Below are 15,881 nucleotides of genomic sequence, written 5' to 3' on the forward strand. Positions count from 1 at the left end.
AGCTCAAAGATATTCAGTTTACACTAATAAAAAGTTCTCTCATTTGAGAAGCTGACAGCAGCAGGAAAGTGACAAAACTGATTTTTAGTCACCGTTTCAGCTCCACACGAGGGCCGCAGCTGCAGTTTTATTGATGATAAATTCATCCGACGGTTGCTTTTTGGTTATGTGTTTTTGCTCAGGGTGACATTATTGATTTCCTCTTTTTTTAATGTGAATGACAAATGAAGCAAATGTTTGGCTTCATCAGAACAGATCAGAGGATGCCGTGTTGATCCAAGAGAAGCAGTTTGAGGACGTGTGGTTCACTTTGACGGAGTGACAGGCTGTCCATCGACGCATCGCGAACACGCTGACAAACAGATCACAAGTTCCTCAAAGGATTTGGTGACGGAGCTGAGGTCACGTTTCCCACGACTGCTTGTCAAATCAAACTATCATATTTTATTTCAAATGCAGAAACAGCAGCTGAGTAGACGTGAATTTCCTCCGATTTAACGTGGGATATGCAGAGACACGTTTCACTCGATGAGATTCACAGCAACGTCTCCTCAGTCAACGATCAAACTCGCCTTTTCTCGACAAGCCCGACTTTCTTCAGTGAAGTATGTCAGAAGACATGATAGTGATGTTCATGTTACTGCTGAAGCAAAGGAAACTGTCCTCCCCCGTCTCTCTAGCCCTCCTTTCATCTCCTCCTTCACTTGTCTTCCCCTCCGTCCCCTCCACCCTCGCTCTAAACCCCTCATTCTGCGCCTTTATTCTCTCTTCTTCAGTGGCCTCCTCCACCTCCTCCACCTCCTCCACCTCCTCCTTTCTCTCTCTTCATCCAGTCTGAATTCTATCACTTCATCTTCACATCTTTTCTGTAACATACAGTACATTTCTCCTCCTTCCTCCTTCTCTCTCCTCATCATCCTCTCCTCTCCTCCCTTCCTTCTCCTCCCCTCATCCCCTCCTTTTCCTCCCCTTCCCTTTTCCTCTCCTCCTCCTCCTTCTCTCCTCCTTCTCCTCTCCTCCTCCTCATCCTTTCCTCTCCTCCCCTCCTCCCTTCCTCCTCCTCATCATCCCCTCTCCTCCCCTCCTCCTCCTCCTCTCCTTCTCCTCCTCATCATCCCCTCTCCTCCCCTCCTCCCTTCCTCCTCTCCTCCTCCTCCTCATCATCCCCTCTCCTCCCCTCCTCCTCCTCCTCTCCTTCTCCTCCTCTCCTTGACATTGAACAGAGGCAGAACTACAGAGTGTGGGTAGTGTTGGTGCAGAAAAGTGCTTCCAAATGTGTCCATCTGCCGGAGGAGGAGGAGGAGGAGGAGGAGGAGGAGGAGGAGGAGGAGGAATAGGAGGTGGAGGAAGAGGCCAGAGAGCATGTGTCTTAATCGGGATTGACGGTTACATCGCTTCGAGATAAACAACGGTCACACTTTAATCCTCCACTGGATCACATGATCTCTCTCTCTCTCACACACACACACACACACACAGAGACTTAAACTTGGTAATGAGATTCTTAAAGCAGGTATATGAAGTGCACATCCTGCACACATACAAACAAATATTATAGGTGTCTGCAGGCAACCATAGCAACGGTTGCCGTAGCTACTGTGGGAAGCCAGAGTCTTTCTGACGGCACGTTTCCCAGAGGAAGCCGTCATACATCATCTCACATGGGGGATGGTGGGATCGGATGTGTACAGTACATACACACACACACAGGGAGCTCCACAGATCCCATCAAGACAATCGTGCTTAAAGGGTAAGTTCACCCAAACTACAAAGCACACAAACACTTTTCACATCTGGCTATTTGTCAACTCCGAGTTAGTTTGGAGTTTAGTCAGTTACCTGCTGTCGGTGTGCTCAGTCACGTTTTAAGTAACCTGCTTTTACATGTCAGTTTTAGTTGAAACATTGCACACAGAGTACACTGTTTGGAGACATAAAGGTTGAATTTTTAGTGAGGTGAGCAAGTTGAGTTCCTTCCCCACACCTGGAAACCCATTTGGCAGTGCCCCTTTAAGGAATCAGGTTAAAAACTCAAACTCAAAGAGTTCAGGAAGAAATCTTCTCTGTTGATTCATTTTATTGTGCTCTTGATTTTCTCCCAGTCAGAAAACCTTTGGACATGCAGGTGTGCTGCACAAGTGATGGTGAAAACATTTTAAGTGTGACAGCGAACAGCCAGCCCTGACCAGACCACGGCCACACGTACACCTCCGTACAACTCTGGGGAAAAAAAGCTCACCTGGGTTGGCGCTGCGCCCGTCGGGCCTCCTCCCCCAGCCGGCTGAGGGAGGGTGAGCGGCTCCTCGCCCCCCTCCCCATGGTCCGCACCACCACGTTGCCATTGGGGCTGCCGCTGGGCATCTGCTGGAGCAGCTGGGGTGACAGGCTGCGATGCAATGCTGAGGAGCCAGGCTGCGAGTGACCCTGCTGGGGGCCCCTGTGCGGGTGGGGCTGGGCGTGCTGCTGCTGAAGACTGGGGGCCCAGTTGCCAGGAGAACCGTGCTGCTGCTGGTACTGGCTGACTGTCAGGTTGTTGTCGCTGTTGGAGCGCAGGAGGACCCGTGGCGCTGATAATGAGGATGGGGACTGGTCGTTTCCGCTGCCAGACGACGGACCCCGGCGGCGTTTGGAGTAGGCTGGAGCCTCGCGGAAAGGCACTGCAGAGGAATGAGGGAGAAGCATTTTTGTTCAGAGTTTAGAGTTTTGGCATTTCATTCTCTCAGTGGAAAACCATTGCTTATTCCTGACGGTGCGTCTGGTTGTGTATTTCTAAAACGCTGATAGGAAGTAAAACTCCTGTCATTGTTTCCAAAATTAGAGAAAGAGGATTTTCATTCACAATTTCAAATTTCATTCACAACAAAACCTGATTTTATCATTTGCACACATGAAACTCCAACAGTTTAAATGTTTGTTCAAGAGTCTGGCCTTGACCTCATCAGACACGTTCCTGATCAGAAAGAAACCTGAAAGTCAACATTAAAAGGCAGCTTCATCGCCTGTGAAACTTTGCTGTCTCTCTACATGTATTCAAATTGGAAAACATTAAACAGAGTCTGGAACCAAACGGTTTGCCAGTGGACGTCACGCTGACCCTGCACCAAAGTCTGAGAGCGACTCGTCAGCGTTTCTAACACACCATTTGTTAATGTGACTGAAGTAACTGGTGGAGCGACTGGTGCAGCAGAATTCAGAACCAGTAATTCCGGTCTTCAGAGCTTCAACGCTGTAATTTCAGCATGGAACTCCCTGTTTGTCTTCTGCTGCAGCACCACTAATACACAAATACAAATCAGCTGGAATACTGAAATGCTCAGATTCAAAGAAACCAACAAAGCTACAAACCCCTCGAAGGGCTGCTGTGTGTTTCCGTCATCCCACTCACGTCCTTTTAAAACGTGTCCTACTGAAATGGACTCTGGATGGATTTCGTCACATCTTGACCGGGTGTACATGCTGTGTTTGTGTTTGTCCTTTGTGAGAAAATGTTTGAAGGGGCAGCACATGACCTGAGTAACTGCCACCTGCTGCTCACTTTGCTGTTTGCTGTGTTCATCTTTGGCTGTAGCTGTAGCTCCCATTAGCTCAGTTCATTGTGGAGCCAGTGGACCTACAGCTGACTGGATCTGATCGTAGGACACCACACTGGGATGAGACTCTGCAGAAGACCAGTTCTGCAGAGGCTGAGTGTCCCGACGGGGGACGGAGTACAGCAGAGGTGAGCTATGCTGACATTCTTTAACAAACCGTGCACTGAATAATGACATGTGCACACATTCGGACGTGTTTCTTCACATTTCTGGCCTGTACATGCTGCTTCTGGTTCACATGTCATTACAACTAATTTCCCTTTTTCAACTTCACTAACGTTACCAAGCGCCTTGAATTAATTATAGTCTTCATTATGTACACTTTGACTCCATGACAACGGCAGCACACGCAGATGAATCGGCAGGGAGCTCCTTCAAACTTGCTTTGGTTCTGCTGCGATCCGTTTGCCTGTTTGTTTTCACTGCTGAAGCACACATCACCTACGAGAGAAATAAACTCATCTGCACTAGTGAAGGAGGTGCAGGATTTGGATTAAGAGCAGCAGATTTCACGTTCAGTCTGTCCACCCCGGGAGGAGAGGAAAGACAAACGGGAGTCCTGCAGGGACGTCTGGAGCGTCCCTGATGTCAAACCTGCCACGGCTTACATTCAGCCAGATGCAAATTTGGTTGTATAAAAAGAATTGGATATATTGTTCTATTTGACTCATTTTGGATTCTGTTCTGGGTGTGTAGCATGAAGGAGACTACAAACTCTCACTTCGTTGTGCAACCCAGTGTTGTACAAGGACAAATAAGTTACCTTGACTCTGCAAAGTGGAGCAGGTGGAGTGACAGCAGGGGGCAGGCGACGCTGCTCTGCCAATTTGTGTTAATCGTGAAAAGAAATAAAAATACAAAAACATTACACTGCTGTCCCTCTACATGAAGGGCTTACATTTACTTCAAATGTTACTGTTGTTGTTGTGAAGCCTTCGAGAGAAACTCTCGTGATTGGATGATGGATGACCCTCTCGCTGAGACAGCTCACCTTCTCACATCAGCGCTATCCAGCTTTGTAAAGCACTTAATATCACAGTCTTCCATGCCAAATAATACCTGATTTAATATGACAAACTGTGCTTAAAATGGGAGTTTATTCTGTGTGTGTGATTCACACTCAGGCTTACTTTATCACACACACACATAACACACGAAGTTGAAAGACATCGGTGTGACTCAGTCCCACACTGGCAGCTGTGATGGATAAGCAGCGTATTGTGAAGCACATCGCACACGTGCAGTCACTATGAGTATGTGAACATTAACTGGTGCTGTTAACACGTCCTGATGTTGATCTCCATGAGCTGAACACACGTACTGTTCGGAGCGCTCAGCACACACACTGGCCACAGTGAAGCCTCACTCATGGGAACAGATCTCTAACCAGAAGGTGAAGGACTCTGCTCACAAGTACTGTGATTGGTCAGCCTGGGCTGCTTCCATCGTCTCCTGCTCCAGTTTCCGACGCTGAGGGAGATAATTGGCTGTGAAGAGGCAAGAAAGAGAAGGAAGGCTCTGCAATCTTTTCCTCTTCACTAACACACATCCAGCAAAGCCATTTCCGCTGTGAGCCTTCTGCTCGCCACGATCGCCACTCGCCGTCGATGGAAGGACGTTAAAACCTGTGATTACATGGCGGCAGTCTCCTGCTCAGAAAAAGTGCTCATCTCAGCGTCACTCTGTTTGAGAAAGTGAGTGAAAGCACTGAAACACTTTTACTGTGGGAAATGTAATCAAAGCAGAACACAGAAAAACTGATATTCAGTCCAACACCTGAACGGATCAGTACAGCAAATTTCACCACCTGACTGTGAGGCCGAACACATCAAGCCCACAGATGAGAGTGTAGCAGGATCCATCAGGACACGGCGACACATCAGCTCAACTTTTCTTCTTCTTTAACATCGAAATGCTAAATAAATCAGACTTCAGCCCGGTGCAGCTTGAGAAACAATGGCAGCAGCTACATTTCAACCTAAGGGAACCCTCAAAGTACACGTGTTTTCCACAGCAAGTTCCTGCAAAAGTTTCACAATAAAGCCCTTGTTAAGAAATTAGAGGTTTCTGTCTAAACACTGGAGGGCTTTACATTTGAAAAAGTGTTACAGGAAGTGTTGATTTGTATTTGCCTCCTTTAAATCAAAACGAGGCTTCATACTAAAATGGTGTTGCATGTAACACAAGACAGGACAGGAGAATGTGCACCAACTCGTTACTGAGGACAGCCTTCTCATGGACGTCCACTCTCAGCTACACTAGAGCTCAACAAAACAATATCTGGAGCTAAGTGGCTATCCAGAGGCTCCCGCTAACGAGCCACACGCTGTTAGCTCTCCATCTACACCTAATTAATGCTGTTTCAGTATGTTTGCGTGAAATTAAACCGGTTTAAGCTCGTACACCAGACCGGATTGGCAAGTCTAGGAACGCGCAGATCCGAACTGTGCTGCAAACAAAGTACCTCTCAGCATCTGCACACCACAGGGGAGGAGATGGAGAAGACATATAAATAGCTAAACCTCTTTGTTCCGATGTGCTATTTTCTGTCTTGATGACATCAGACTTGCTAGGAGACTAAGTGGCCATGAACGTTCCCTCCATCTTTCTATACGGCGCCTTGTGCACCTTCTCAAGTTCTACTGCACATCTTATCAATCCATCACAAATCTCTTCCTCTCCGATTGTGTTGGTGCAACACAAGTCAGCCAAAATAAACACAGGAAGGACATCTCACCCGTACTCATACAGTAGCAGCAATACTGAATGGAGACTGCTGATTGGCCACGGCTCCACACTGCGCTCCCTCACTCCGACTGTCATTAGCATGACTATCAGGATTACATGAGCAGAGCTGAGCTCCTGAGTTCTGTACTGCTGGACTGAGCCTGTAATGGAGGCTGGCCTTGATTTCCCCATGGATACATTCCTCCATTACACTGTGAGATGACGACTGCCATCGCAAGCTCTCCTTCGCAATTACTACAGTGCAGGGAGTGCAGAACTAGGCCAGCAGCCACTCCGATAAGGATCTCGTCATTATGAGCTGATTAGTACAATGGTATCAGGCTAGCGTGGTGGCCCGTTGGCTGTGCTGCAGCTTCCTGCCGTTCACTTCCTGGCAGTCCAAACATCAGAGAGGGGATTCACTGAGTCATTATCACCTCCCCAGACTAATATCTCAGACCTTTCTCTCTCTGTGCATGCTTACAGCAGGCGTGTTGATGAAGAGAAGAGGCGCTAGCGTCTAATGAGCTAGCACATTTAGGAAATACCAGGCTCTCTGTCCCTCAGGTGGTCTCCGAGCTACTGGGACGAGTCTGAACTTCAGCCCAACGCCCACACTGAGGCGTCCACTCGCACTCGGTCGGGTGGAGGGGGGCAATCCAAGCATCTTGTGTAACAGCTTGAAAAGCAATCAGTGGAATCTATACGATTAGACACAGAACGGAGGTCAGAGGTCAGAGGTCAGCGGGCGTGGATGCACTTAGCCGAGCTAAATGACAACGTTGACATTATGCTAATAGCTGCTACAGGAGAACAGTTCAAATGCTGACTGACTTCCAGTAGTTCAGTTTGTGCCAACTTTAGGAACCCACCAAGCGTGTGGTTGATATTGATGTTTTATTTCTTGTTTCTGCAGTTAGTTCTTAGTTGTACATGTGTATAGTGACAATAAAGGCATTCTGTTCTATTCTATTCACTCAACGAGAGGTACTGACACAACATTACAAACTGATGGTTCCCCATGAAACTGATGCACCACAACATACAAACATCACAAGCAATCAACAAGGTGATCATGGACGTATTACGGTCACGTCCACAGATATAACTACACTGTAAAGTTCAGGTCTTGACATACACTATAGGGACAAAAGTATTGGGACAGCTGCCCATCACACCAACAGGGACTTTGATGACGTCTCATTGTAAACACACAGACAGCTTTGCAGCTCTAACAGCTTCCACTCTTCTGTGAAGGCTTTCCACAACATGTTGGAGTGTTTCTGTGGGAATTTGTGCCCATTCATGCAGTAGAGCATTTGTGAGGTCACACACTGATGTTGGACCAAAAGGCCTGGCTCACAATCTCCGTTCCAGTTCATCCCAAAGGTGTTGGATGGGGTTGAGGTCAGGGCTCTGTGTGGGCCAGTCAAGTTCTTCCACACCAAACTCATCCAACCATGTCTTTATGGAGCTTTGCTTTGTGCACTGGGGCACAGTCATGCTGGAATAGAAAAGGGCCTTCAACAAACTGTTGCCACAAAGTTGGAAGCATAGCATTGTCCAAAATGTCTTGGTGTGCTGAAGCATTAAGATTTCCCTTCACTGGAATAAATAAATAAAGCAGAAATAAAGCAGTGAATAATTATTCTTCGTTTCACTGAAGCTGACCCTAGCAGAGAAACAATTTCGACTTCAAATCAGTCCAGTTAACGTTTTCTCTGAATTTGAACGGACCTTAAGATGACTGAAAACCTTCAAAGACTACATCCTTCACAGATGATGACGATTCCTTTAGTCCTCGTAGCCAGAAAGTAGATAACACACACAAACTCCTGCATGTTTCTGTCTCACAACAAAAATTATGGACATTCACCAAAAAGAGATCTTTTGTTGTGCAGCAGATGAGCGTTGACAGGAATGGAGGGGGAAGACACAGGGAACCGGACCAGACGTGAACTCTGGACTCTGTGGTCGGCACCTGAACCTCTCGGCTCCTTGCTCTGCTACTTTAAGCTGCGATCTGCACAGAAAGTGCAGGAAAACAGAGCAAAAAGCTCTAAATTTGGATGAGATGGAGGATGGAGGACAAACTCTGCAGGGAGAGACAGACGAGACAGAACTTCATCAAAGTCAGGTTGACTTCAGCTGTGAACTGAAACCTGATCAAGTGTCAGCTCAGAGGTTTTCAGGCCGTTTTTGGGACATTTTTTATTTTTACAGTGATTCCAAAGAAGGAAAACCACTATGTGTGCATGACTCTGTCCAACAAACATCATGTTTAAACCATAACAACACACATTCACAACATCTGCAACGTGATTTCCTGTCCGAATGAAGAAACGGCGCAGGACGTGGTCTCACGGTGTCACGGAGGCCGAGTTGTTGATTTAATGAAGCTCAGCCACTGACTGATACTGTTGGTCACGTTAATAACGGATCATTTGGGTGGACAAACATCAGGTTCTGTTTGTCTCCTTAAAGAACAACAGATGTGGTCTTCACAGAAGGCGTTAGCAAAGTGTCCATCAGGTGTTGACCTGGAGTGAAAGACGTCGGTCACATGCTGTCACTTTGCGGTGGACAGCGAGATGAAAACAGTCCAGCAGGTGTAGCCTGGCGAGCTGATGGCACACAGTAACAACAATCGTGTGTGAGATTTTGGGTTGGTGAAGAGATGTAAAGCTGAACTGAATCGAGTCCTCGTGACGGTCCGGCTTTCAGGAGAGCCAGACTCAGGAGATCTGAGGATCTCCGTCACTTCTTCTTCGGCCACTGAGACAAATTCTGTTCTGATGTGTTTTTGGAGGTTCGTGAAAGCTGCGTCCCTGATTCAAACCCGTCACTTCAGCTTCACCAGAAAATGTACTTTACAATGGAGCCAAGGCGGCCAATGTGACTTCCTCGTATTTTACAGAAATCCCACAATGCAATGCTTTTCTTGTGCCTATGAGACGACAGATGGGAAAATCACAAATATGTGAAACTACACTGTCAGCGGTGACGCAAAATGGGGATGATTCATATTCAGATTCATACAGTTCCCGCAACCTCAATTTACTGCTCGCTGCTGAGTATTTATAGTTTCTATAGCGTTTTTCACATAAGAAAATCAGGCTTTCAGATTTAATTTCACATTTTTATTGTTACTGTCAGGGAATTGAGCTAATTTCTCTGCAGTTAGCATCAAATCTCTTACAGAAAACAGTTTGTCTCACCTTCAGCTTTGTGTCATCTGGAGCCAAACGTTTCTCGGGTTTAGATCTTTGCACCATAACAAGGCTGCAGGACATTTGATGTGGCAGGACTTCAGTCCTGTAACCCTTCAGTTACCACAGGGACAAACCACGTTTAAACAGATTGTACACCATTACTGCAACACAGTTTGCCTCAAGAGGCAGCAGGACTAAAAACACGAACCCTCGTACAAGTCAAAGTGTCTTGACAGGCTGGACTGCACACTGAGCCACAGCAGGCGTCAGAGATGCTTCACCTGGTCACGAACCTGCGACCTGAGCGCGCATCTCAGTGCCAGCACGGCCACAAGCCACAACACAGCGGCTCTACTGAGCCAAGTGATCTACTGACTCCTCTACTGCTCCTGAGAGCAACATGGAAGCACAAGAAAGAGAGAAAAGCTTTCGGCTCAGCGCGGCTGCCCGCTCTCAGAGCCCGGATCCCTGCCCTCAGAGCCCGGATCCCTGCCCTCAGAGTCCGGATCCCTGCCCTCAGAGCCCGGATCCCTGCCCTCAGAGTCCGGATCCCTGCCCTCAGAGCCCTGCCCTCAGAGCCCGGCTCCCTGCTCCGCTTCTCGGGCTTCATTCACAAAACAGCTGCGTCGAGCCTCCAACATGGTCTCACACGCAGGCAGATGGATCACATCTCTGTGTGAGTTCTCCGCCGCGGAGTCCCGTTTTCCAGCTCTCCGTGTGACCCAAAAACTGGTCCAAAGCGCTGCCTCCTCTTCTTGTCGTCCGAACCAAAAAAGAGTCGCAGCTCAGCCTTGTAACCTGAATACGCGCCGACCAGCCACGGTAGCAACACCTCAGACGAGGCTGAGCACTTTTTAACAAAGACAGAAGGACGCGCGTGTACTTTGACTCGTGAAAACCGAAACACCTTCACCTGAAGCTCGCGGCGAACTCCCAGCGTCCGATCTGAAAAGTGTGAAAAGGGACGAGGAGGCTGCTTACCTTCCTTTTTTAAGGCATTGATGATCGACTTCATTTTCACTCCGACTTGGCCTCACAGTCGGTGCACATCACAGGACGTTTTACTCCGTCTCAGCACCACGGACAGCGGCTCTGCGCTGAGGAGCTGCCGCGCACAGCGCACATGATTCCGCTCACAGCTTCCAGCGCGACCGCCTCCAGCACGAGCCCCTCCGCGACCACACACACACACACACTCACACATTACTTTGCTTACCCCGCCCCTTACTCTCCTCCCCCCTCTCCCTCTCTTTCTCCCCACAAGGGAGACGCTGCGCTGCACAACTGCACAGTGGAGCGCCAACACAGGAGGCAGGAGACAGGACAGAGGAGGCAGGAAGCAGGGGGGCAGACAGAGGAGACAGGACAAAGGACAGAGGAGGCAGGAGACAGGACAGAAGAGGCAGGAGACAGGACAGAGGAGGCAGGAGACAGGACAGAAGAGGCAGGAGACAGGACAGAGGAGGCAGGAGACAGGACAGACGAGGCAGGAGACAGGACAGAAGAGGCAGGAGACAGGAGACAGGACAGAGGAGACAGGAGGCAGGACAGAGGAGACAGGGGGCAGGAGCAAGGAGACAGGACAGAGGAGGCAGGAGACAGGACAGAAGAGGCAGGAGACAGGACAGAAGAGGCAGGAGACAGGACAGAGGAGGCAGGAGACAGGACAGAAGAGGCAGGAGACAGGACAGAGGAGGCAGGAGACAGGACAGAAGAGGCAGGAGACAGGACAGAAGAGGCAGGAGGCAGGACAGACGAGGCAGGAGTGGCAGCAGACTCATTCAGACTTTCAGTATTTTAATTATGTATTTTAATTAGATGTAAAAATTCCTTCTGATTTCACGGCAGCAGTTCAGTGTAAAGCATCACATTAATGCAAAGTTGGAGTCAATGTGAATAAATTAAACAGCTGATTAAATCAAACTGATACATAAAGCTCAGGTGTTTCTTATTTCTAAACTCTATGAATTTTAAACGAGTGATTCTGTCTCCTGTATTAATCACACTCAGGTTGTCTAATTGATCCACAATGACTCCAGCTGACAGAAGCTCTGCACTGATGTGAGCCTTTACACTGAACCTCATGGAGCAGACTCAGGTGAGGGGGTTTTGGTAGAAAAGCATCTGGAGCATCTGCCCTCTGCTCCTCATCCTCCACGTCAGAGTCTTTCATTTCTCACCTAAAACTTACTTTTCAGTCTATTTAACACTGCATTCTGAACGTTTAAAAGCTTCGGCGTGAACGGACGGATCTGAAAACTCCTCATTCAGTCACCTGAGGCCCATTCATGGCCTCAGGTGTTCGCTCGGCTCCTCTGCACAAACTCAATGAATAAAACATTAAAAGTACAAAGAAAAATAACAACTGACTGTGCAGACCGAAAACCCCGAGAGAGACACACACACACACACACACACACACACTAATGAGCGTAATTATGGAATGTAAACCAAATGTCAATATAAATTGCATTACAGCAGATGCAGAACAGAACAGGAAGTGAGACGATGCTTCGGTTGGATATACAACACGTCTGACGACACTCAAACACGTCTCAGGAAAGCCGAGCGACTCTTCTGTCAGAGCCAGAGGAGGTAAAAAGGCTGAGCTGCTGACTGTGGAGGAGAGGCAGGATGATGATGATGATGATGACGTGAAGATGACAAAGGAGCCGACAAACAGCTCTTTGTGTGTCACCAGTCACATTCGGGACTCGCTGGAACCCACTGACTCAACGTCGACTGTGGTCGTTCTGAGGACTGAGGAATTGTTTTTAAGATTTATGGATACGAAAAGAATATTTACTTTTACAATTACGTGAGCAAAAACACTTCCATATGCGGTCCATATGGTCCATATGGTTGTACGATAACTGACGTTCCAAACACCATCGGTGTGTCAGGCCGTGTGTCACCGTATGTTGGACCTCGGGGGGACATAAGCTAATCTACAAAGAGCTGAATCTTTAATGTTAAACGCCACCATGAGGCGGATCTTAAATCCTAAGACGAGTTCGTGTGCTTTCAGCCAGATGTTGTGTTCATGCGTTGGCACAAACTTTTGAGAACCACTGACTCACTTTCACAGAGCAGCACAGTCAGAGAGCTTCACCTCCTGAAGCTCAGTATCATCCAAACCAGTGAGCTCGCCGTGGACCACAAAGCCTCAGATATGGACGTTTCTGCAGAAAACGTGGAGGCTTCACACACACGTCCAACCCAGCAGCACTGAAGATCCACACAGTCAGCACAGTTTGAAGGTGGACACCTGAGATCAGAGTCACCAGTTCGGTCTGTGACCACATGTGAGATCTGGTCCCAGTCTGCCCTTCAGTTCCTGAGTTCTGCTGCTGAACAACAGGAAACATCATGAGGTCACAGTGAGGCTGACCTTTGACTCTTTGGGATGGAAATCACTTCATCATTTTGTCCTGTTAGACATTTGGGTGAAGCTTCTGTCATAATTACTGCATGAATTCTCGAGTTATGACTCATGAGGTCTCATGTCTCGTGAGGTCACAGTGACCTCTGACCTTTGACCAGATGTCACGTTCAGGAGACCCAGATGGATGGACGGACAGCCACCCACCCTGGGACACCTTTGAAGATGCAGAAACTCATTTTGAGTGAACGATGGCCTGGCGATCAGCTTCTTCAGGAAACAAATCGTTGCTGTTGCTAAGCAACAGAAGCGGACGTCTCCATACCTCATTAAAGCGACACGTGAATACCTGCCTTCTGCACAATGTACAGTCACATGACTACCTCTCTGCGCTCGTCCCGCTTTGATGTCAAGCCATGTGGTCAGACGCCGAGCAGGCCGATGAAGACGATGAAGCTCTGCGTCCGTTTCCCTTCCTCATCTCATTCCTGACCCAAACCGAACGCAGCGCACCAGATGGCTCCATGCAAAGCATATGTTATCATAAAGTATGCAATAATGTAGTGGTGAGAGCAGATTTCCTTCATGGGTTTGTCCAGACTGACAAACTGCTCTGAATGAGACACACAGGACATATTTTCAGAATAAAATGATCTCAGAGCTATGGAGAATTTATTTAATACAAGGTTTGGTCATGAAAAATGTTTACTTTATTCTGAAACCGAAACAGACCTCTCCACTTACATCTTAACGTGTCAGGCAACTGATTACACCACATGGCCAAAGGTATCCGGACACTGAGGCTACGCCCGTCATGTGACCGCTGAACATACTGCAAACTCCTGGGCAGTAATGTGCGCCTCTAACAGCCTCCAGTGTGCTGCTGGAGTCGAACTACGGGGTTCTGTGCAGACCAGTCAGGTTCTTCCACAGCAAACTGGGAAAACAGTGTCTTTATGGAGCCGACTCTGTGCATCGGGGCGCTGCCATTATGGAAAGTGAACAAAAGCATGTAAACAGGGGTGTCCACATACTTTTGGCCAAATATTGTTTTAGCTGCACTTTATGAAGGTTCATCTGTGCAGTGACGTTTGAGCCGTATGGTCTAAAATAAGCAGCCCAGATGCACATTTCATACATGTTATTGGTATGTAATCTGTAATTATGGAGCCATCATTACACATGCAGCACCTGTCTGTGGAGGAATGAACACACACACACACACACACACACACACTCGAGATAGCGAGTCATTTTCTTCTGCTACTGAACCATGTTCATCAGTAAACGCAGCTCACACCCACATCATAAAGCTGAATCTAATTATGTCGCAGATCAATACTAATGAGCAGTTTGGCTGGTGAAAGAACGCTCCCCTCGGGGCTCTGCAGGAATTTCCACCTCATAATCTCAGAATAATTCACCTTCTGTGAGGACAAAGCACTTTGTTTCCAACGAGACCTGTTGCAGCAACTTTACAAATGCAGCACATCGTGTGGAAGTGAAAAATAAATAAATCAGCATCAGTTTGAATTCAGTTTTCCTTCCTCGCTGACAGGATGTTGAAATTGTGAGAGTCAATTTGTCCTCCTTGCTGGGGACACTGCTGGCACAATCAGCCAAATATAGCACGGATTTCAGAGTGTGTGTGTAGCACTCATCACAGCAGAAAGGCCTGTTTAAGGAAACAGAACATTTCACAGTGATGAAGAAATGAGCCTGTAGCTTTTGTTTAAAAGCCACTTTGTTGCTGTGGAAACGGGACAACTAAACTCTAATGAGCTGCTGTATTTCGTTTTAAATTAAAATCCAGCATTTAAGTACTGCTGACGACTGACTGGAGAGGAAATGGACGGACTCCAGTGAGGGCTGAGTTCAGTCAGAGGCTGAACTCGCTTCAAAAGCACACACGCACACAAAAAATGCAAATAAAAATAAATGATCCCACTAACAAAATTCCCATCACAGGATCCCACAGCCCAACCTGATGTCCTCAAGTTCCTTCTTTTGTCCAAAGCCCAAAGACTTCAGTTTTTTTTAAGAAGCTGCAACCAGCAGATGTTGGACATTTTTGTTAGCTGGCAACTAATTTCCTTAAGATCGACTGCAGCTCTAGTCAATGTGATGATTCATTTTAAAATTCCTTCCTTCCTTATGTGTGAACAGTGCAGGTTTGGTCATTAACATGCAGGCCCCTCTGCCCTGCAGGACTTCTCCACACCTGACAGGTACACGTCTGTTTTCCAGCTCTGGAAGGATTTTTAAAGTTATTTTTCGAAGCTGTGCAGGAACTGGCTGGCATTCAGGTGCAGTTTAAAATGGACTCCAGCGTCCTCTAAACCGGGAGAAGATGAGTGTGACAGTGGCCAAGGTGTGTGTGTGTGTGTGTGTGTGTGTGTGTGTGTGTTGGACAATTCACACTCCCTGTCGGATTATCACACTGTGGCAGCGGGTGGTCTAATACGCCCATCTGTCAATCATTCTTACACAGGCTTACTGCTGTATGGAGGACAAACACAGCACATATCTCATCCTCACCACACACTCATTCATTATATCTGTGGGTGTGTGTGTGTGTCTCAATTGAGGCCGAGAGTGAAATGTAAAGAAACTAAATAAGCTTTTTCAGAAGCACATTGTGGAATAAACGGCAGCATTCGTACTTTTAATGTTCGTTTTGTTTCGTTATTGCTGTCGTGGCTCGGCTGTGACTCGCGTTCAGCTGCAGGGCTTCACTTTTATTGTCTTCGGTGCTGCTGCTTAAAGTCTAAAACTGGAAAAATGTGGTGAATTAACGGACAACACAAAGAGGATGTTAACTCTGGCTGTTCTGGCAGTGATGCAACTTGCTTTTGAGGTGGGACGATTCTGGACAAAGAAAGTTGACTGTTGAGTCTCTTTCCCAGCAGGACGTCAGGACATTTTCAAACACAGATTATTTCTGTCCGGACTGTCTCCCATTCGCCTGGG

General features: G+C 47.5%; 1 protein-coding gene across 6 annotated transcripts in view; it reads right to left on the minus strand.

The window, feature by feature from the left end:
• Positions 1–15,881, minus strand: part of LOC124063669 (SH3 and multiple ankyrin repeat domains protein 2-like) — a 139,977-nt gene that overhangs the window by 56,149 nt on the left and 67,947 nt on the right. For all 6 annotated transcript variants that reach the window (XM_046397545.1, XM_046397559.1, XM_046397568.1 and 3 more), the window contains one exon: positions 2,240–2,657. In XM_046397545.1, coding sequence (XP_046253501.1) covers positions 2,240–2,657 — 418 coding nt within the window. The remainder of the gene's footprint in view (positions 1–2,239; positions 2,658–15,881) is intronic.

This window comes from Scatophagus argus, chromosome 1, assembly GCF_020382885.2.
Source record: "Scatophagus argus isolate fScaArg1 chromosome 1, fScaArg1.pri, whole genome shotgun sequence".
In the NCBI taxonomy this organism is placed as follows: Eukaryota; Metazoa; Chordata; class Actinopteri; family Scatophagidae; genus Scatophagus; species Scatophagus argus.